The sequence below is a fragment of the Heptranchias perlo genome, chromosome 1 (assembly GCF_035084215.1).
Source record: "Heptranchias perlo isolate sHepPer1 chromosome 1, sHepPer1.hap1, whole genome shotgun sequence".
NCBI classification, from domain to species: domain Eukaryota; kingdom Metazoa; phylum Chordata; class Chondrichthyes; order Hexanchiformes; family Hexanchidae; genus Heptranchias; species Heptranchias perlo.
Window position 1 is genome coordinate 109,199,636 of NC_090325.1, and position 24,248 is coordinate 109,223,883.

At 43.1% G+C, this 24,248-nt stretch overlaps 1 protein-coding gene and 1 pseudogene across 1 annotated transcript in view; one reads left to right on the forward strand and one right to left on the reverse strand.

Moving 5' to 3' along the window:
• The window catches only part of cc2d2a (coiled-coil and C2 domain containing 2A), a 175,344-nt gene that overhangs the window by 145,872 nt on the left and 5,224 nt on the right, over positions 1-24,248 (reverse strand). Inside the window, exons 2-5 of the mRNA XM_067989540.1 lie at positions 23,675-23,840; positions 13,855-13,936; positions 11,522-11,581; positions 1,197-1,274 (exon numbers count right to left, since the gene is read on the reverse strand). Coding sequence (XP_067845641.1) covers positions 1,197-1,274; positions 11,522-11,581; positions 13,855-13,936; positions 23,675-23,688 — 234 coding nt within the window. The 5' untranslated portion in view covers positions 23,689-23,840. The remainder of the gene's footprint in view (positions 1-1,196; positions 1,275-11,521; positions 11,582-13,854; positions 13,937-23,674; positions 23,841-24,248) is intronic.
• LOC137331324 (U2 spliceosomal RNA) lies at positions 18,467-18,572 on the forward strand (annotated as a pseudogene).

Sequence of the window (24,248 nt, forward strand, 5' to 3'; positions counted from 1 at the left end):
CAAAGAATTGTTTTTTGAATGGAAGCTTAATAAACTGTTGCGTGCCTTTCTTGTGGCAAGTTTAGAGGTGCTTTAGCAAAGACCTCGGAATAGGTCACTTTTTTTTTTATTTTCAAGGTTACTTTCTTGTAGAATTGGACATTCCAGTTCAGTAGTTTGTCAGTATCTGGGCACAATACGATATCAATTATGATACTAATAAAACATACCAGTGACATGCAAAATATATTTTAATTTGTTTAGTTCTCCTTCAGCTTCTAGAAGGTGGGCCTTGTCTTAACTATTGGTTAAGTGCCTGATAATCCACTGTTCTGTACTATGCACTATGTTAGCCTGTTGCATCTTGCTCCAAGGTGTATAGAGAAACTAAAAAACTTTAAACAAACAAGCAAGGTCTTCATACAGTTTCCACAGAATGGGGTTACCAATAGTGCACACTCAAAGAAAACTTGCAAGAAATACATTTTAAAACAGTACCAAGGTGGGAAAGGGACTTCCCTACCTCCATACATGGCAATGATGGTTTTGTTTCAAATTTGGGTTGATGAGCAAGGATTCAATGTCCCCTCCACCACCAGCACATTGTGACTGCCGTAAGTATTGAGTAAAGAATGCACTGCAGCAACTCACCTAGGCTACTCCGATAGCATCTCCCTCCTTCGCGACCTCTATCACCAAGGGAGACATAAGCAGCAATATTGTGGGAACACCATCACCTCCAAGTTCCCCTCCAAATCACATACCATCCTGATTTGGACATATATCATTGCTTCATCGTCACTGGGTTAATATCACGGAATTCTCTACCTAACACCATGATTGCAGCAGTTCAAGGAGAAGGCCCACTACCAACTCCTGATGGCAACTAGGTTTGGGCAATAAATTGGCCTTGCGAGCGTCAACACATCCCAAGAATAAATACAAGAAAGTTACATTAGATGGATGAAAAGATTTATATGTATAAACAGTAAGTAAATAAGTTTAGGAATTTCCACTGGATTCTCCCGATCTCCTGCCATAACTTCGGCAGATTGGCAGAAACTCTGGAGAAATTCCAGATAATTTATTTACCCATGTTTGCTTAAAATCAAGAAAAGCAACAGGTAGGCATAAAATGATCTGTAAGTCTCTAGGTTTGAAACACCAGGTGTAAAGGTAAAACATCAACACCATATATGATATACGGAAAGACATACGGGCTTTTTTCTTCTTTGTCTTTGGGCTTTCATGGTCCGTTTGAGATTCTCCACCTGTTCATCCTCATTTTGAATTTCCTGCATAAACCACAATGCAAATATAGTTCTTACCAGTAACTGAAGAATGCTGTGGTAGCCACAATTTAATAAAAACATTTGGAATAATCTTCAAGACAACATATGGGGGAAAATATTCATCTTCCACTCTGCCAGATTACCGGCCATGTGGTGATCACCTGCCCGTAAACAACCCGCCTGATTTTCATTCCAAGTTAGTACAAAAACAAGGGCATTAAATGAGAATAGGGCAGATTTTAGAAAGATGAGGAATGAGCTAGCTGAGAAAATGATACACAGAACTGTAGACCAATAATATTTTTAAAAAGGAGATTGAAAAGCTGCAGAATATATATACTTTTAATAAAGACTAATTCAAGTTTCAGGATGACATTGATAAATAGGAAGATTACAAACAAACTAAAATTGAAGAAGAGGGCATAGGTGTGATAAAAGAGAGAGGATATATAGAGTTACATAGGGCAGATTTTTGACCTCGAGCCAGGAAGGGAGCGAGGGGCGGGGGGTGGGAGAAAGAGATTTTTGGGTGTGAAACCCGGAAGGTAAGTTGGCAGGTCACGATCGCTGAGATTAACAAATTTTACTTCTGAGCTTCGGGCCCAGCAGCCAGCCTGATTGACAAGCTGGCTGGCTGTCGGGCAGGAAGGCCTGCGATCGTGCCTGACGAACCTGATTGAAGGTGACTAAAGTAGTGGACAGGGGAATGTCTATGGATGTCGTTTATATAGATTTCTCGAAGGCATTCAAAAAAGTCGCTCAGTCAGGTTCGCCAGGCACGGCCTACGCTTTGCAAATCCATGCTGGCTCTCTCTGATCAGCTGCAAATTTTCAAGGTGTTCAGTCACTCTATCCTTAATTATACACTCTAGTAATTTCCCGACAACAGATATTAGGCTAACTGGTCTTTAATTCCCTGGTTTCCCTCTCTCACCTTTCTTAAATAGTGGAGTGACGCGCAATTTTCCAATCTAAAGGAACGAGGAGAGGCAATATAAACTAAAGGGTACAATTCTAACAGGGGTACAGGAACAGAGAGATCTGGGGGTATATGTGCACAAATCATTGAAGGTGGCAGGGCAGGTTGAGAAAGCGCTTGAAAAAGCAAATGGGATCCTGGGCTTTATAAATAGAGGCATAGAGTACAAAAGCAAGGAAGTTATGATGAACCTTTATAAAACACTGGTTCGGCCACAACTGGAGTATTGTGTCCAATTCTGGGCACAGCACTTTAGGAAGGATGTGAAGGCCTTAGAGAGGGTGCAGAAGAGATTTACTAGAATATTTCTAGGGATGAAGGACTTCAGTTATGTGGATAGACTGGAGAAGCTGGGGTTGTTCTCCTTAGAGCAGAGAAGGTTGAGAGGAAATTTGATAGAGGTATTTAAAATCATGAAGGGTCTAGACAGAACAGAGAGAAACTGTTCCCAATGGCGGAAGGGTGAAGAACCTGAGGACATAGATTTAAGGTGATTGGCAAAAGAACCAAAGGCGACATGAGAAAAACATTTTTATACAGTGAGTGGTTATGATTTGGAATGCATTGCCTGAGGGGGTGGTGGAGGCAGATTCAATCGTGGCTTTCAAAAGGGAATTGGATAAGTACTTGATGGGAAAAACATTTGCAGGGCTACAGGGAAGGGGCGGGAGAGTGGGACGAGCTGGATTGCTCTTGCAGAGAGCCAGCATGAACTTGATGGGTCAATGGCCTCCTTCTGTGCTGTAACCTTTCTATGATAAGACAGTGTTAGCTAAAGTCAAAGCGCATGGAATTGAGGGCAAATTATTGACCTGGTTAAGAAATTGGCTGAGCGGCAGGAGACAGAGTAGGGGTAATGGGCAGGTGTTCAAATTGGCAGGATGTGACTAGTGGTGTCCCACAGGGATCTGTGTTGGGGCCTCAATTATTCACTGCATTTATTGATGACGGGATAGAAAGCCACATATCCAAGTTTGCCGATGACACAAAGATAGGTAGCATTATAAGCAGTGTAGATGGAAGCATAAAATTACAGAGAGATATTAAGTGAATGGGCAAAACTGAGGCAAATGGATTTCAATGTAGGCAAGTGTGCAGTCATCCACTTTGGACCTAAAATGGATAGATCAGAGTACTTTCTAAATGGTGAAAAGCTTGAAACAGTGGAGGCCCAAAGAGGCTTAGGGGTCCATGTACATAGATCATTAAAATGTCACTCTCAGGTACAGGCCTTTATATCTAGAGTACTAGAATACAAGGGGGTAGAAGTTATGCTGTAGGTATACAAAGCCATGGTTAGACCACACCTGGAGTACTGTGTTCAGTTCTAGGCACAGCACCGTAGGAAGGATATATTGGCCTTGGAGGGAGTGCAGTGTAGATTTACCAGAATGATACCTGGACTCCCCAGGGTTAAATTACAAGGAGAGATTACACAAACTAGGGCTGTATTCCCTGGAATTTAGAAGATTAAGGGGTGATTTGCTCGAAGTTTTCAAGATATTAAGGGGAACTGATAGGGTAGCTGGTTGGGGTGTCGAGGATAAGGGGACATCAGAGCCAGGACTTTCAGGAGCAAAGTTAGGAAACACTTCGACACGCAAAGGGTGGCAGAAGTTTGGAACTCTCTTCTGCAAACGGCAATTGATGCTTGCTCAATCGTTAATTTTAAATCTGAGATTAACAGATTTTTGTTAACTAAAGGTATTAAGGGATATGGGGCTACGGCAGATATATGGAGTTAGGTCACAGATCAGCCATGATCTCATTGAATGGCGGAACAGGCTTGAGGGGGTAAATGGCCTACTCCTGTTCCTATGAATATGAGGACAGAGTCTCAAAACATATTAGAAAGAACATTAAGTATTCTACAAATATATCAGTAAAAAAACAATTGCTCAATGTGAGGTGGAAGCCCTGAGAGGAGACGATAATGAGTTAGTAGAGAATATATGGAAATTGGCTGGGATACTTAACAAGTACTTTGCATCAGTAATTATTAAAGGGAAGGATATTGGGAAGGGGGTAAATCCTAAATTGGTTAAAACATATAAACACGTTTCTGTGTTGTACATTCTATTAAAAATATAATAAATAATTGGAACGTATTAGTTAGTAAAGCTAAAGGAGGACAAAGTGCCAGGAAAGACCTGACAATTTACATCCAAGGATCTTGAAGGAAATAGGATAAGAAATAGTAAAGGCCTTAGAAATTATCTTTAAGACTTCTACTGAGAGTGGCCAATGTAGTAACTATTTTCAAAAAGGGAGAATTTATGAACCCGAGTTAGTTTCATGTTTGTGGTAGGAAAAAAATTGCAATCTTTAATTAAACATGATATTACTAAATATCTAGATGGAGAGAAAAGTGAGAGAGTGGTGTCCAAATGTGCAGATGATACTAAAATAGAAAGCAAAAGCTTCCCATCACAGCTTTCTGTTTAACAAACCTAACTGTTTTCACTGCCTTAGCTGGACGTTCACTACCTGTCTCAGTCACTGATTTTTTAAAAATCTCCCTCTGGTCACATCAAAGGCCCATCAGATACCCCTCTTCGAGCAGCCATTTTCAGAGGTTTCCCTGCACAATAGCTTGAGGTGTTTATTGATTACTGAGATAATCTAATTAAATGATTATTGTTTACTGTCTTTGGGGATAACAATTATATTACATATTAATTGCCTATTGTCATAGTGCCTTTTTTAAAAACTTGCATGAATGCACGATCCTTTGAAACAATACTTAAAAATCAACTTTTTTTTCTGAGAATCCTTTCTGTGGAAAATGGTCAAACAATCCCAAAATGGAACAGTAATGTGATACGCAACATGGTAGCATACAATAACATTTCATTTTTGTCTTTATTGTTTACTTCAGTCATTAAAAAAGAATTCTACCTGGAACACAGCAAGCAAGTCATGCCATAAATAGGGTAGAGTTTTGTGATGGTTATAAAAAGCAGTTCAGTCCTTCAACAGTACATAAGGGACCACCAGCTTTAAAACACAGTAATTAACGTCAACACATTTTTCCAATAAAAACAAGCAAAGAAGAATTTGTTTGGTTTGTCCAGCAGTCATCCCCAAGCAGCAGAAATTATTAAAACAGAATAGACTGTGTACAACAATTTTATTTAATACTTCCAAAGCAAAGAGTATCTAAGGCTTCAAAAAAATCCTTCTGGTATATCCTTTTATATGCAGAGCGCTGGACTTATCCACAAATGAAAAACAGTGAAGGAGAAGCGCAGCTCCTTTTAATGTTAGAAAACATTAACAGTTGGAAAAATAGTCACTTGACCCACAGAAATTATTTATCAATAAATCTTCAGCCTCGAAGGAAAAACCATAAGCAGTGCTCTAACAGGATCAAAATTTACAGGGCCAGAAATTATAGTGTGGTTCAGGCTGGTGTCTCTGGAGAAACATTGGAAAAACAGACAAAGTTTGGGTTCTTTCTGAAAAAGCAATTTTTTTAAAAAGAAACTTTTGTTCTATCTCCTGTACTATTTTAGTAGCATAGTGCACTTTAAATGACAGCATTCTGCTTCAGTCCAGATGCTGAAAGTGTGGAAGTTGGAGACCTGGTATCATTTTGATTAATTTAATGGAAATAACTTGGGTAGTGGATTCAGTATAGTTGTGCCCCCCCCCCACCGGAGTCTTTCTCCACAATGATATGTCATATTAGTGCACTTCAATTTCTAGTATATCGTTCTCTGTTGTCCCTTTCACCCAAATAGTGTGTTGATTTCAATTTCCCTCTGGAGATGTTTTAGTATCAGAATTTGTAGAGGAGCTTGGCCTGTATGCTTAATCAATTATCTGGAAGCAGAATATTTTGACTAGTTATGATAGTACTAAACAGATGGGATTTGGGAGGGGATGAGGAGAAAAGAAGAATAAACAAACGTACAAAACTAATGCAAGTTTGTAACTGAATCAAAAGAAATGCAGGTTACCCATTACAAAGTAAACAAATGATGAATTTCTGGGATTGAAGGCATTTGGCAAAGCAACAACATAATTATGATTTATATGCATTCCAGATACATTTTTCTTGTGCCCAACACAAAAGTCGCAGGCAGAAGATTGTCCATCTTTATTAGTCAAAACATAAGCTTATGTGTAAAGTAATCTGGGATAGCCCTTTCACTGATGAGGGACATACTGAAAATAGTATGGGATGCCACCACGCACTCCTGATCTCTCTGACTGATGGAAAATATCACACTGACAGACCAGAAGGTGAAGGCAGAGAACTGTGAATCAAGTTTATTCAGTAGTAAGATGAAGAAAAATAAAATTAAACAAAAACAGCAAATTTAGCTAGATTACAACACTTCACTTAACTCACTATCTCTTCCAGTACAATAAACGGCAAGAAAATTTTAGCAGTTCTTGGCAATATTTTCCTTTTCACACCACCTGTTGATTCCTTACTTTTAGCAAGTAACTAAGGGATTGATTAAGAAAGGGAAGATAGATTATGAAAATAAATTAGCAAAAAATATAAAAACAGATAGCAAGAGTTTCTACAGTTATATAAAAAGAAAAAGGGTGGCTAAGGCAAACGTAGGTCCCTTAGAGGATGAGACCGGGAAATTAATGATGGGAAACATGGAGATGGCAAAAATGCTCAACAAATATTTTGTTTCAGTCTTTATGATAGAGGACACTAAGAATATCCCAACATTGGACAAACAGGGGGCTCTGGGGGGGGGGGGGGGGAGGAGCTAAATACGATTAAAATCACTAAGGAATTGGTACTCAGTAAATTAATGGGACTCAAGGCGGATAAATCCCCTGGACCTGATGGCTTACATCCTAGGGTCTTGAGGGAAGTGGCAGTAGGGATTGTGGATGCTTTGGTAATAATTTTCCAAAATTCTCTGGACTCGGCAAAGGTCCCGGCAGATTGGAAAACTGCTAATGTAACACCCTTATTTAAAAAGGGTAGTAGGCAGAAGGCTGGAAATTATAGACCAGCTAGCCTAACATCTGTGGTGGGTAAAATTTTGGAGTCTATTATTAAGGAGACAGTAGCGGAACATTTGGATAAACATAATTTAATCGGACAAAGTCAGCATGGCTTTACGAAGGGGAAGTCATGTCTGACAAATTTGCTTGAGTTCTTTGAGGATATAACGTACAGGGTGGATAAAGGGGAACCAGTGGACGTAGTGTATTTAGACTTCCAGAAGGCATTCGACAAGGTGCCACATAAAAGATTATTGCTCAAGATAAAGAATCACTGGATTGGGGGTAATATTCTGGCATGGGTGGAGGATTGGTTATCTAACAGGAAGCAGAGAGTTGGGATAAATGGTTCATTCTCGGACTGGCAACCAGTAGCCAGTGGTGTTCTGCAGGGGTCGGTGCTGGGTCCCCAACTCTTTACAATCTATATTAACGATTTGGAGGAGGGGACCGAGTGTAACATATCAAAGTTTGCAGATGATACAAAGATGGGAGGGAAAGTAGAGAGTGAGGAGGACATAAAAAACCTACAAGGGGATATAGACAGGCTGGGTGAGTGGGCGGAGATTTGGCAGATGCAATACAATATTGGAAAATGTGAGGTTATGCACTTTGGCAGGAAAAATCAGACAGCAAGTTATTATCTTAATGGCAAGAAACTGGAAAGTACTGCAGTACAAAGGGATCTGGGGGTCCTGGTGCAAGAAAATCAAAAGGTTAGTATGCAGGTGCAGCAGGTGATCAAGAAGGCCAACGGAATGTTGGCTTTTATTGCTCGGGGGATAGAATATAAAAACAGGGAGGTATTGCTGCAGTTATATAAGGTATTGGTGAGACCGCACCTGGAATACTGCATACAGTTTTGGTCTCCATACTTAAGAAAAGACATACTTGCTCGAGGCAGTACAAAGAAGGTTCACTCGGTTAATCCCGGGGATGAGGGGGCGGACATATGAGGAGAGGTTGAGTAGATTGGGACTCTACTCATTGGAGTTCAGAAGAATGAGAGGCGATCTTATTGAAACATATAAGATTGTGAAGGGGCTTGATCGGGTGGATACAGTAAGGATGTTCCCAAGGATGGGTGAAACTACAACGAGGGGGCATAATCTTAGAATAAGGGGCTGCTCTTTCAAAACTGAGATGAGGAGAAACTTCTTCACTCAGAGGGTAGTAGGTCTGTGGAATTTGCTGCCCCAGGAAGCTGTGGAAGCTACATCATTAAATAAATTTAAAACAGAAATCGACAGTTTCCTAGAAGTAAAGGGAATTAGGGGTTACGGGGAGCGGGCAGGAAATTGGACATGAATTTAGATTTGAGGTTAGGATCAGATCAGCCATGATCTTAGTGAATGGCGGAGCAGGCTCGAGGGGCCGATTGGCCTACTCCTGCTCCTATTTCTTATGTTCTTATGAATCACCAACTTCCTTCCTCTACCTCACCTAGGAAAAAAAGAAATCAAGCTTATAGTTCTCTATAAGCTTTAATTGATACTGATTGAGTTCCTTTTTAAATCCCCTTGAGAAAAGCCTTGTACACGAAAAGACACACTCCACTGACAACTCAGTTTTCCTCTGGCGTTTATAGCAGTGGAGCAAGAAGGGAATGGAGGAATATATGCACCAGACCCAATTATATGCACCAGACCCAATTATATGATTATGTTCCCTTTGATCCAGTCTGATCCAGGATGATAGATGGACATTATTCCCAATTAATGAAAGCTAACCCACTGTGAAACGCTCCTAACACAAGGACATAAAGGGGTGAAATTGGTCTTCGGTGGTAGTGCAAAATGGGTGATGACGAATCAGCACCCCATTTTACACCCGCCCAATTTTCGTTTCCATTGATTGGGTGGAGTGTAAAGCGGGCTGCTGATTCGCTATCGCCCAGTTTGTGCTACGGCTGAAGACCAATTCATCCCCATACAAAGTCCTCGATGAGAAAAAATCATTTGCTCATTAATCCAACTTATCCAGAGCATAAATATGAATATTCTATTATGGACTTACTTTTCACACCACCTGTTGACTCCTTACTTTATGGAACACTAAGGTCCTTTCCCTACTTCCCCTGGGGGGGGGGGGGGAGAATGGGAAATCAAGCAGTGTTAAGTTCTCTATAATCTCTTAATAGATACCGGTTGAGTTCCTTTTTAAAGGTGCTGAATGACACAAATCAATTACGTTCTCTGGGAGTTTGTTCCATATATCAATATTGCACACACCTACATAGTCACTCTGAAAATAGTCAATGTCTTTTCTATTGTCAGCGTTGGCTCAGTGGTTGTGCTCTCGCTTCTGAGTCACAAGGTTATGGCATATGGATTAGTATTTTGGCACTTGTAGGGTTCAAGCCCCACTCCAGAGATTTGAGCACATAATCTAGGTTGGCACTGAAGAAGTGCTTCACTACTGGAGATGTTGTCTTTCAGATCTTCTTCTTAGGGGTGAAGTAGTGGTATTTCAAAATTACCTAGAAAGATTATGAACTGACTTGGCAATATAAAATAGGTGGTGATAAATGGGAAATCACTCTGCCTGGGGAAAATTAAATTAGTGATGTCCCACAGGGATCTCTTCTAGGCCGCTATTTAAAATGATATGGAATAGGATGTCTGTAGTTTACTAAATATGCTGATGACACAAGCTCTATGGGCAGGTACCAAATAAAGAAAAAAAAATGAACTTGCATTTATACAGTGCGTTTTATGACCTCAAGACTACCTAAAGTAATTCATTGGCTATGAATTACTTTGGTCACTGTTGTAATGTGGGGAGACACAGCAGCTAATTTATGCACAGCAAGCTACCATAAACAGCAATGAGATAGATGACCAGACTGTCCGTTTTTGCTGGTTGAGAGATAAATGTTGGCCAGGACTCCAGGAAAACTTGCCTGCTCTTCTTTGAATAGTGCCATAGGATCTTTTACCTCTATCTGAGAAAGCAGACGGGACCTCAGTTTAACTTTCATCTGAAAGATGGCTGTCTGACAGTGCAGCACCCCAGTCTCTCGAGTGGGGTTTGAACCCTACCACAGCCAAAACCCTAATCAACACATTTGTCACTTCTAGACTTTACTTTGCCTATGCTCTCCATTTGGTCTCATGACCTCTATAAGCTCTATTTTGTTCATAACTTGACCACCCACATCCTTACCTGCATTAAGTTCCTGCTTACTTCTCATCCCTGACCTTGTTAACTTACACTGGCTCTTTGACCCCCAAAGCATTAAATTTAAAATTCTCACTCATCTACAAATTCCACCACAGCCTCATCCTATCCTATCTCTGCAATCTCCACCAGCCTTACATACTACCTGTGTTTCTGATTCTGCCTTAAGTGTATCTCCCTCTCCCTTTACTCCATCAATGGGGTAGTCTTCTTGGCTACACTCTCTGGAATTCTTTTCCTAATTCCATACTTTACTGCTCACCTTTAAAAAAAATTTTAAAACCAATTTTTGTAACCAAGCCTTTGGTCAACTCTCAACTTCCCTAAAAAAAGAGCTTGGCATCATTCCTTCCTTCATCAGTGAAACACCTTAGGACATTTCTTCATGTTAAAGGGCTTTTATAAATACAAGCTGTTGTTATTTTCTCTAATCGCATGTACCTGCAACTCTTGTCTTTTATTCCTGAATCCCTCCCCCCCGCATTTTTATAAAAAGATTTAAGCCTATACCTCATCTCTTATTTGATCTTTCTACTATTATTGTCATCAATTTCTGGTAGTGAAAGACAGCAATCAAGCCAGATTTTCACAGGAAACAGTGTGGCCTCAGGTACCAGATAAGCAACTTGCACATCTTCAAGACATAGCTGGAGTCTTGCTCGCAGGATCCTCAAGTGGGACAAATAGGTAGAAATATAAACAATATTGATCATTGGGCTACCACCTGAATGGACTTTTTGTATCCATACTCTTGTTTAATGGTCCACATGAATAGAGCCCATACAATTCCCATTGAAGTGGGCTCTTATGTACAGTTTTGCATATATCGTACCTTTACAAAAAGAGGACAGACAGCTATTCCAGGAAATCAGAGAAGACAAAATTGGAAAGCTGTAAATTCACATGAAAATATATAAATTAATGTAGAAATTATGACAGACCCGTAGGTCTGTCACAGATACCAGTTACAAAGTAAATATGCAGCATGTATTTAGAAAAGCAATAGTAGAAACAGTCAGAGACCAGTGACTGCGGAGGAGGGAAAAAAGCAACACATTTTTGCTACTTCCAAAGTTTTAGGAAAGATCAGAGGGGTGACAGAGATACAAACCTCCACAATCGTAGCATGCTCGTTTCCGGTACTGTTTTCCATTTCTGTAGCAACCAAAACCTGGCAATTAAAAAATAATAGGTTAAAGATTCTCCTCTTCTTTATAACTTGATTGTCTCAAGAATTCTTAGCCTTGTTGCCTGCAGATATTTCTCCACCAGTCAGAAAGGTCTGAATTCTGGATCTATCCACAGGTACCCTAAAAACCATCCTATCAACAGCATATGGTAGAAATACTTTGGTAGGCAGAATAAGTCTGGTTTCTCTTCAGCTCAAGATAGAATCCTACCACGAGGCACTCTAGACAACAACGGCTGAAATCTACCTGTAATGGACATTAAATACAGATATTCAAACTCAAGCCTTCAGACCACGTTTTAGTTAATTTGACCATGTTCTTTTCAATGCGCTTGACACAAAAGAACAACATCTAGAATGCAGGAACAAGCCAAGTTTTGAAGTATCAGTTTAATCAACCACTTTCCTATCTTTTTATAGGAGTGTTTGCAACTACATGGATTGTGAAAACTGGTGATTATAAGAGTGCAATGGTGGTCTAGGTGGATAAAAGGTTGCTCAGCTATGATTATACATGTGTATCTTGCTCACTTCCCCAAATTTGAAAACAAAAATTGGCTTTTTCTTCTCAAGAAATAAACTGAACGAGAAGGGTTCTCTTTTAGAATCATAGAACCTTACAGCACAGAAGGAGGCCTTTCAGCCCATCGTGCCTGAGCCGGCTCTTTGAAAGAGCTATCCGATTAGTCCCACTCCCCTGATTTTTCCCTACAGCACTGCAAATTTTTCCTTTCCAAAGTATTTATACAATTCCCTTTTGAAAGTTACTACTGAATCTGCTTCCACCACTCTTTCAGGCAGTGCATTCCAGATCATAACAACTCAATGCATAAAAAAAATTCTTCTCATCTGCCCTCTGGTTCTTTTGCCAATTACCTTAAATCTGTGTCCTCTGGTTATTGACCCTCCTGCTGCTGGAAACAGTTTCTCCTTTTACAAACTGATCTTTTACAAAAATTTTGAACACTGAAGCACTGCAGGCTCTCTCCTCCCAAACTGGCTTCAGGCTACCCTCAGTTAACTCTTACCTGACTTTTTTTAAACTGGCCACCAACTGTAGCATTTTCTAGACTGCCTCAGCTTGGTTTGAAGAGAATTGCATGCTGAAAGATTTTGGACACTCCGGTATCGACACAAACCTTGATATCTCTGAGGGATGGCACCAACCTCTAAAGAAAATGATTGGAGCAGGAGAAGTGGAATGGCACTGCCATGTACTCCTCTCCAGATATGAACACATTAATCTTATAATAAAAAGAAATACTTGCAATTATGTTTTGTTTTATCACCATCTCTCAAACATCTAAAAACATTTCACATTCAGTAAATTACTTTAACAATGGTCTGGAGCCAAGCCAGAAGATTAAAATCCATAATTAAAACAAGTTTCTCAACCCAATACAGTGTGTGGCATATTGAAGGTACGATCTCTTATCCAAAGACTTCCTTGGTGTGAATGAACACTGACATCAAAATGGCCACAATCTCCCTACACAACACCACCAGATCCAGAAACTGGCTGCTATCCTCACAGGTCCTATTATTTGCAAATCTTTTGTCTGGATCAAGGAAGAGATAATCTTTTCACCTCGCAACTATAATCTTGGATCTTGCAATCAGTGTCAATAAGAGAGATGGGCCTATAGTTAATCTGTAACCATTAGAATGTTTCTCTTCCTTGTAGAGAATGCCAAGCTTTTTAATCATTTTAATTTTCAAAAGAGTGCCTATTTTGAAAAATGTGAAATTAAAAACAGTGACTGAAATTGGGGGATGTGAGCCAGGGCACTCCAACGGTTCAGGTGGTAAGTGCACTGGCCAGGATGGAACTGAGCCAGGATGCCTTCCCAATTTTGATGCCCATTCTGTGCTGATTCAACTGTGGTGGAGATAGAGCTGCTACAATAAGCTACTTGGCTGGGATTGGGAGAATCAAAAAGTCGATCAGATTTTTCACCCCAATCACGACCTTATGATTTCTATTGGACAGTGTGTATGTGTGGGAAGAAAATTGGAGGGGAGAAAAAAATGGGCCTGTGCACGTCAGGCAAGTTGTGAAACAACAGAGTTGTCACTATCGCACAAGTCTCATTGCTGGTGAGTAGCACTTTTCAATAAAGATCACAGACTGACCATTAATTGCTCTCTTCTCTCAGTGACCTTTGTATTTAACTCTTGCATTTCAATACCCCACACTTCTACTACATAAATCATATATCTTCGAGACAAATTCTGATAGATATTTTCACACTCACCCGAGTATCAGTGACTTCTCTGTTTCCATCTAGAGATACTTGCAGTGCCTTGCGCTTACTTTTAATCTTCTCACGAAGATTACTAAAAGGAATGCAATACTGTAAATACAAATATACTGTAAAGTGCATACTATATTTATCACTTTGTATTTGACTCCTTATTAAAGCAACTTTTGGTTCAATTGTTTTATTCAAACCAATAACTTTAATTGAGTTATGTAGTGAAAGAGCAGCCAGTGGCTCGTAATTCCCTTACGTATGTTTCATTCACAATGACTGGGGGAAGGTAGGGAGTCAACCTGTCTACATCAATGCCACTGCATAACTGGCCATATCACATCCTGTGAGCTCATGCTGCTTCCTGGTTTGTATAGTAGGATTTCTAAGAGACTGGGGTAAATTTTCTTCTTCACCGCATGAGTGGTAATCTGGCAAAAGAGATCGCCCATCTGTTACAGAAGCCACCCGATTTTCATTCCACCTACTTCAATAAAATGAATATTGGGCTGGTTCTATAACGAGCAAACGATCCCTTCTGCCAAATTACCGCCCATACCGTGAAGACAAAAATTTAACCCAGAGCTGTACATACATGGTTAGGCACCTGGTCTCCCATTCATGCGACAGCTTAACCTTTGCTCACAAGACTATAAAATGATCAGTACGTGTGCCTGGCTACTTGCGAGCTTTGTATTCTTGATTAGGTAACTACGTCTTTAAATCATCTGGAATCATTTCCAGAAATCTGACCTTAGCATTAAATGGCAGAGACTTTCATAGGCTATTATGCCTTTGCTTTTCATCATTGTCTTTCAGCTGGAGAAACATTTCTCAATAAGTACCAAACAGATCCTTCCTTAGTTTCTTAAATTTATTCTTGTACTCTTCAAGTGTCAAATCATAAGCACTGAGAATAGCACGCTTTACAATACCATCGTCCATACTCTCAGCAAGATTGACACAAAGAAACACTGCAAACGCTTTTCCGTTTAGTGAAGGCACATGTCAGCTGGCCCATTCATTTTTGTCCCACTTGTGGTGACCAGCTAACAATTCAAATATTTGGATAAAATATCAATATCAACTCCCTCTTTAAAATGTGGAATAAGATTTGATTTAATAAAATGGTGGGCCCTGAGTTCCTCAACCTCACTTTCCAGATCTGCCGCTAATGCACTTTTCTCTGCTGGTTTAAGATTATGGCGACACGCTTTCTCCCTCGCCTTGGTCTTAAATTTACAATGTTCCCTCTCTTCCTGTTTGCATTGCTCTTTGAGGTTATCTATATAAACTTAAGCTCTAATTGAAACCTACACAATTTTAGTTGAAATTCCCTCTCTTTTGTTTTGTCTTTGGTCACTATCTTTGCTACCTCAAACTCAACTTCATTTATCCTAGACATTTTTGTCAAGTCTCACGGTTTTTGCTCAGTTCACTTCTAAATTTCAAACTTAGTGGAGCCAAATTTGGCGGAGTCGAACTCAAAATTTGGCTGACTTGGCAGGAAGGGAACCAGGCTGGAAACTGGGAAATGCCGTCTTATCTAATCCGAAGGCCGAACCGGGAACCACACAGAATCTGGAGGACAAAGATGGGTGACAGAGGGGGTAATTTCAACCCCTAAGGATGAGTGGGTTGGGGGTGGATGGGAAGGTAAAAATTCTAAAAATGTAAAATCTGACCCCAACCCACCCACTTCAGGTTTTAAAGGAGGCGGGTCGAGGAGCGAACGACCAGTCCGCTTTCAGGAGGCGGGTTGGTCAGTAGAATCTTTTAAGGAGGCTGTGTGCCTCCATTTTAATACCTTTTCTATTTTTAACTCCTGGGATTCCCAGGCCTCTTGATTCTCACCACATAAGAGGTGGCAAGAACAGCCGGATCAACAGGCAAGTGCTTTTATTGCACTGCTTGTGGGCCAGGAGGAGCAGGAGTGTTTTCTCCAGGACCAACAAGTTTACCTGCTGCAATCCAACGCACGTGATCGGCTGACTCCCCCACTCCCCATGTCCAACCCCCCTGATCTATCCATGGGCCACCACCCCCCAGAACATCGCCAATCCCCCCTCCCCGAATGTCTCTGACCCCAAGCTCCCCCGACGTCTCCGACCCCAAGCTCCCCCGATGTCTCCGACCCCAAGCCCCCCAGGCGTCTCTGACCCCAAGCTCCCCCGATGTCTCCGACCCCAAGCCCCCACCGATGTCTCCGACCCCAAGCCCCCACCGATATCAAACTTACCTGGCATCTGCTCTCTGGCTGCTTTCCCGACAATCTGGCTGCCTGTCAGGCAGAAAAGCTGCCGAAAAAATTGAAAAGACCGGGTTTCCCCTCTGGAAATCCTCACCCCAACCCCCAAGGCTCAGAGTAAAAATCCAGGCCAGAAGTTCCTGGGAGCAAAAGAGGTGATCCTCCAAACCCAGGTTGGCTAATGTCAAAATGATTGAGTGGGCTCATGATTCCCCTGACCCCCCCACTGGGTCAGACAATGGTACTGCCCAATATATAACTATACTATAGCATAACACAAGGATAATAATAACATAATGATAATGCCCTGACGTGCACTTCTATCTTTCCGAAGACGGACTGAAACACTTAGTGAGATGAGGCCAGGTACGAATCGTTAAGTTACTCTTTATATTCAATGGCTGTGAAGTAAAGTAACAGTCAAAACAAATTCCACTTACTTAACTTGCCTTAGAGGGGGTGCAACAAAGGTTCACTAGATTGATTCCTGGCATGAGAGATTGAGTAGAATGGCCCTATATTCTCTGGGGTTTAGAAGAATGAGAGGTGATCTCATTGAAACATATAAAATTCTTAGAGGGCTTGACAGGGTAAATGCTGAGAGGCTGTTTCCCCTGGCTGGAGAGTCTAGAACTAGAGGTCATAGTCTAAAGATAAGAGGTTAGCCTTTAGGACCGAGATGAAGAAAACTTTCTTCACTCAGTCATTGAGTATATTCAAGATTGAGATCGATAGATTTTTGGGCACCAAGGGAATCAAGGAATAGGGTGGGAAAGTGGAGGTGAGGTAGAAGATCAGCCATGATCTTTTTGAATGACAGAGCAGGCTCGAGGGGCCATATAGCCTACTCCTGCTCCTATTTCTTATGTTCATATGTTAACTCAATCTCAATTTGCTTCTTGAGAAATAGGAAAATAATAATCAGCCATATGACCTGTGTCTTTTGTGGGCTTTCTTACTTGTTCATGGCTTTTCCTTTCTTTCTAGGCAACTTCTGACTACAAAAAGCTGACCTTCTGTATTTTAGCTTCCATTTCCAGGCCAAGGACTGTAGCTTGCAGTGTCTTGATTAAAAACCTGACTGATTGATCCTTTCACCTTTTCTCTCTGCTTTCCCAGGTAGGATTGTGCTGCCTCCAGACTGTAATAATTAATGGAATTAATTTTTTTTATAATGCAGGGAGAAGATTTATTACACAATCACCGTAAAGATGATCCACCCTCTTCCCAAAGCTCAGGTAATAGCTCCCTGCCATTGGACTGGAATACTAGATGGGAAAGAATAAATAAAGCATGTGCCTATCAGGACTGTGGGTTCAGTGTTACTGCCAGAAATCAAACTCAGCAACAATGTTGCCTCAAAAATCCTAGTGTAATTACTTTGGACCCAAACTGTTGAATAATATTATGATAAGCAAAGGATAAGGTCATACTTTACGAACTGCAGCACAGGAAAACCTTTTCTTGAGTAAAGCTACAGCTCTCTATTCAGTTTAGCACAAAGTCATACTAACAAGCAGAAAGAAAAGAAAATCAACAGTCAAGGTGTCACCCTGCCTAAAAAACACACATTTGAAAGAAGCAGCGGATGAGTTTTGTCTTTGTTAGCTATGCATAAGTAGGATGGTACCAAATGGATGAGCTATAAATTCAACTCAAAAGGTAATTAATTGCACACCCCAATTCCCATTACATTTTATATCATAAGTCCATAGACCAATGCAATTTTATAGGATGAGATTGATTAATTAATCTTCTTTGAACTGTAATAGTTATTTTTATGTAGTGCCCTATCATTGATCTTGCCCACTTTTGTATGGAAAGATTTTATGGCAGTTATATTGTGTAGTTCACAATGTCACTGGAAGCAGTGGCAACAAGAATTTAGCAGGAATAAATCACATGTCTAAATAAGATAAATGTGTATCTACTATAAGCACATCCATGGGAAATCCAAACCGTCTGGACAGACCGGGTTTCCCCTCTGGAAATCCTCACCCCGCCTCCCAAGGCTCAGAGTAAAAATCCAGGCCAGAAGTTCCTGGGAGCAAAAGAGGTGATCCTCCAAACCCACGTTGGCTATTGTCAAAATGATTGGGTGGGCTCATGATTCCCCTGACCCCCACACTGGCTCCGCCAATGGTACTGCCCAATATATAATTATACTATAGCATAACATAAGGATAATAATAACAATGATAATGCCCTGACGTGCACTTCTATCTTTCCGAAGACGGACTGAAACACTTAGTGAGATGAGTGTCTAAATAAGATAAATGTGTATCTACTATAAGCACATCCATGGGAAATCCAAACCGTCTGGACATCACTACTGCTGCTATCAAATGGAAAATGTGAAACTTCCACACCTCTTCTCGGCCTTTTGGCTAAGATCAAGTGTAGTATCTGTTCTTATCAGAGCGGATCTGCACGCTGGCTTCGACCTAACGCACTCGTGCAGTGCGGACTTCGCTGCGATTGGTCGATTTGTGTGCTGGCTCCGCCCCTAAATTTGCATCGGGACTGCATCAACACTGCAATGGCAGTGAAGGCCACCCGGGCAGTAGGCCACGGCGTGCGAAACACCGTCCGGGTGGTGGTAAAGACTGTTGAAAACGTTACACCGATGGACTGCACGTTTTTCATGAAACGCGTCCTGTTTGAGTGTTGATTCGAAGCAGAGGACATCTTCTGCCTACAGGATTTCCCTCGAAGCGGATACTTCGATGTCACCTTCAAGAACGTAGATGGATGCCAGAAGTTTCTTCAGGTGTTCAAGGAGAAGGGGAGCAAAGGGCCACTGGCGATTCTCACTGCGAGCCACTGTTCACCCTCCCAACGCAGAGGAACCGGAAGCTGGTCGTACATATGTACGACCCACATGTTCCGGTCATCAATGCGCTGACGTTCCTCGCCAGATACGTCAACGGGGCTGAGAACAGCGTTGACGTCAACAATCGGTTTGGGATCTGGACCAGCAAGAGGGATGTCATGGCAACCCTGAGAGTGGACGCACAAGGCAACATCCTCCACCCCCCCTCCAGCTTCACCATCAGAGGAAATCGAGGGTACATGATGTACGTGGAGCAACCCAGAGTCTGTCGCACCTGCGGCAAATCCGGCCATGTGGCGGCCTCCTGCACTGCAACCGTCTGCAGGAACTGCAAGCAGGAAGGGCACCAGACTAAGGACTGCAAGGAGAGCAAGTGCTGCAACCTGTGCGGGGAGGCTGGCCATCTCTACAGGGCCTGCCGCAAACGCAGCTTCAGCTACGCCCAGGCGGCCAAGAGCAAGACTGCAGAGGAGGAGGAGGGGGCAACAAGCAAGGCTGTCCCAAAGAAAGCCAAGAACCCTTGCCCTGCTGTGACCCCCTGAGAAGACCCCGGGCCAGGAAGACAAGGAGCGAGAAAAGGGTCAAACAGAAAACTGCCAGACCCCAACACCCAGCTCCGAGTCTCACCACCAGCCCACAAAGTCCATGGAAGAGGAGGCAGCAGGGGAACAATAGCAAGTGGTGACCAGGAAGAACAGAAAGAGGAAGCCAGAGGAAAGAAAATGGGCTCCTGCCTAAACTGCAACCAGAGGCAAAAGAGCGCTCGAGTCGCAGTCGGACTACAGCAACTACCCCGCGTCTGACGAGGAGAGAGCACAGGAGCAAAGCAGTCAGGCTTGCCAACGAAAGCGGCAAAACGTCCAAGGTGACAGTGATGTGAACGACACGACCCAGCTCCAGAACACAGGGAGCCTCAACACCTCCAGCATCCTCCAGCTCCGGGATGCTGGGAGCAGCGAAATGCTCAGCGTACACCAGCTCCAGGAAACTGGGAGCAGCAGCGCAGAGAGCGAAGACCAGCTCCAGGCATCGGTAGCAGCAACAACGAGGAGTCCCAACCGATCGTGCATCACACAGGTTCTCCACCCAACACCACCGACGGAACAACGACCCTCCCCCCTCCAACCCCGAGGCAGAACAGGACTCGTACCTCAGCTCAGGGAGTCTGGAACAGTTTGCACAGATCACCTGGATGCAGGGACATGGCCAAGAGCTGGAAACAGCAGATGGACTGTCGAGTGAGACTTTAAACTGTTGTTAAAATGGGTCTGAAAGTCGCATCTATTACCATGCAGAGCGTTAAATGCACTACGCGATGTGTGTTGACCTTGGATTACCTCGCCAAGGTCAAGAGCGACCTGTTGCTCTTGCAGGAGTGCAGCCTGCACCTCAGTAATTACCGGCAATGGTCGCAGCGGTGGGCCCTTGGGCCATCGAACTGATCGGGAGGCAACGATTGATGTGCCTCCGGGAGGGGATTCTGCTGCGTGGATGCAACTTCACCATCACCGAAATAAAGGGAGGTGATGGGGGGGGGTCGCCTCCTCGTAGCAGACGTACTGTACAAAAATGCTCCGCTCTGGCTGATCAATGTGTACGCCCCGACTCTAAAGAACGAGTGGCTGGCCGTCTTCCAGCAGCTTCCACTGCTCCAGCACAGCCAACAGCAAACTGGACGCCATGTCCAAACTCCTGATAGAAACAGTGAAAGACACCAAGCTGCGCGAAGTCTTCAGCAACCCTGCAGACGGATTGGCAGGTCAATATACCTGGTCCAGACCAGATGGGTCTGTTCGATCCAGGATAGACTTCCTGTTTGCATCCCCAACGCTCAAGGTCAGATCCACCAAAGTCACACCGGTGTTCTACTCTGACCACTGCCTCCTACTGGCCGACTGTCACCTAAAGGACGTCCAGAGTGTGGACAGGGGGATATAGAAGCTGAACATGAAACTGTTGACCCTGGGAAACATCGAAGAACTAAAAAGGAATTACAAAGGTTGGAGAACTGTAAAACTCTTTGATTCCCCAGTGCACTGGTGGGAAGCCATCAACGCGAACATCAAGAGGTTCTTCACCCTCAAAGGTGTTCAGAAGGCGAGAAAGAGGCAGAGGAAAATGTCCTGACTCCAGAAAAGCATGCAGAATCTTCTCCTGCTGCAGTTGATGGGGGTCGATGTCGGGGAGGATCTCAGAGAGATTAAGGACCAGCAAGCCTCATTCTTTGCCTCCGAGGCCTCCAAGATCCTGTCCGGAGTCCGCTCCATGGAGCAGGACGAGACATGCTCGCGTTTCTTCTTCCAAAAGGTGCACAGAAAGAGCTCTGTGATCAGCAGCCTGAAGGAAGAGGACTGCTCGGTCACGTCCTCGCAGCCCGGCATACTGAGGATCTGCAATTCCTTTTATGCAGGACTGAACGATGCGAAACCCACAGACAGCATGGCCTCCCAGTCCTTCTTGTCGTCCATCACGGAGGTCTTAGATGACAGCAAGGGGGTGAGTCTGAATCACACACTAACCCTGGAATAACTGACAAAGGCCGTCCAGTCCTTCGAGAAGAGTAAAACTCCCGGAAGTGACAGTTTACCAGTCGAGTTGTACTCAGCTCTGTGGGACTGGATAGGCCCAGACCTACTGGAAGTGTACGGAGGCATACTTCTGGCAGGCAGCATGTCAGACTCCATGAGGAAAGAGATCACCACCCTCACCTCCAAGCAGAAGGGGGAGAGGGAAGAAATCAAAAATGGGTGACCCATCTCACTACTTAACATGGACTACAAAATTCTGTCCAAGGTCATCGCCAACAGGCTCAAGTCAGCCCTGGAGGTGGTGATCCACCCCGATCAGACCTGTATTGTACCCGGCAGGAAGATCTCTGATATCCTAGTGCTACCCAGGGATACGATCGCCTACGTGCAGGACAGGAGGGAGAACACCTGCCTCATCAGCTTGGACCAGGAGAAGGCCTTTGACAGAATATCGGACACGTACATGATGGACATGCTCTCAAAAATGGGGTTTGGGGTGGGAATCCGCAATTGGATCCAACTGCACAACACAGACATCAGTAGCGCAATTTCAATCAACGGGTGGGAATCAGAAAGCTTTCCAATCAAATCTAGAGTCAGGCAGGGCTGCCCTCTCTCCTCCGTTTTGTTTGTGTGTTGCATCGAACCCTTTGCTGAGTCCATCAGGAGGGGTGTGGGCATAAGAAGGGTGACGATCCCAGGCAGCGAAGGCACTCAGGTCAAGGCCTCCTTGTACATGGACGACGTCACCGTCTTCTGCTTGGATCAGCTGTCGGTCCGCAGATTGATGAGTGACCAGTTCGAACTGGCCTCGGAGGTGCTCTCGGTGTTGCTGTACGTGGCGCAGGTCTGGCTCATACCTCGCTCCTGTGCCGTGACAGTCACCCGAGCCATTTTCCACTTTATCTGGAGATCTAAAATGGACCGTGTCCGCAGGGACACGGTGTACAAATCTCCAGATAAGGGGGGAAAAACGTGCCCATCGTCGCCCTCATCCTGATGGCCACCTTTGTGTGCGGCTGCATCAAGCTGTGCGTAAACCCTCGGTATGCAAACACAACGTGTCACTACGTGCTGAGGTTCTATCTGTCCCCGGTGTTGTGAAGGATGGGCCTGGCCATGCTGCCACGGAACGCTCCATGCAGTTGGACCATTCCGCCCCACCTGTCCTTCGTAGAAAAGTTTGTACAGAAAAACACCTTTGACCACAAGGCGATCAGCAAGTGGTTCGCATGTAACGTCCTCGAGACCCTGTGGGAAAATGAGATGGTGGATCCTGTTGGTTGGTTCCCTGAGCAGACTGTCAAAGTCATTTGGCAGAACCCCTCATCGCCAGAGCTTTCAAACAAGCACCAAGACGTAGCTTGGCTGGTGGCAAGATGGGCCCTTCCAGTCAGATCCTTCATGCACTCCCAGCGTCTCAGTGCCACCGCGCGCTGTCCCCGAAGAGGCTGCGGTGGAGATGAGACCGTCACCCATCTCCTTCTAGAATGTGCCTTTGCAAAGAAGGTCTGGAGAGAGATGCAGTGGTATCTGTCCAGATTCATCCCTAGCAGGACTCTGTGCTCTACAGGCCGTACCCAGGGACGCACGCCCGAGACAGACATCAACTGCTGCTGGAAGACCATCAACTCGATGAAAGATGCCCTTTGGTCTGCCCGAAACTTGCTGGTCTTCTAGTGCAAGGAGCTGTCCACGACAGAGAGTTGCAGACTGGCACATTCCAAGGTCCAGAACTCCGTGCTCAGGGATGCATTGAAGCTGGGTGCGGCCGCCGCAAAGGCTCTGTGGGGAAAGGCTACCATTTAGAGCCTTCCCGCCATTGTATACTGAGGGGCTGGAATCAGGGGAAAACCCCCTCGGGCAGAATATAAAATACAAATAAATGTAATGAAATGTAATGTAGCTGTAATCAATAAGCTGTATTGATTGTAAAAAATGAGGCACCCTAGAGTGTCATAAACTGTAATTATCATGTACAATGTGTAACTGTATTGTTGGAATCATATTTGAACTGTACTTTATGTATCTTGCAAATTGTATAATCTGTATCGTCTATGTTTGAAATGTGATATGACAACTGTCTTGTATGTATTGTTACAAATTTTATGAATAAAGTATATTTTTTGAAAACTGCATTACCATCAGCCCTCGTTCTGGATATGAGAGTGAGAAAAAAAAAAATTGAAAAATTGAAAGAGCTGTTTCACTTACTCCGTGGAAGCCATTTTCTCAGTCAATCCAGTTTATCAGGTGGCTTTGATTTTCATACAGTCTTCATTTAGAGTCACACAAATGAAGTATAAACTTGAGCCATCTCCAGTGTTCTAAATGCATATTGCAGTAAAGGTGATGTACTCCATTAAACAGCCTCTAATACCTGCTAAAAAAATAATTATACTGTAACTTAAGTCATACATTCTGTATTAATATAATCAAATAAACAAAACCCTTACAATAGAGGACTTTCTATTGAACATTACTAAAGACGAACCAAAAGACGATTTATAAAGTGGAACAGTTATTGCAAAAATCATTTGCTGCTGGACTTTACTATTAATTAAGCTGCTCCCCTGCTAATGAAGTTATGGAACTACATTTGGCTTTAAAAATTAAATATCTTGCTGTCCCCAGCACAGCATACATTAATATCTAAGCAATAATGGATTTGTGGTGGTGTGGTAAATTGTCTGAGATTAAGGGCTTGAAGAATGAGACCGTCATTATCATTTAAGTAATACATAGTGGCAAGTAACATTCGCGTCGGACAAGTGCCAGGCAATGACAA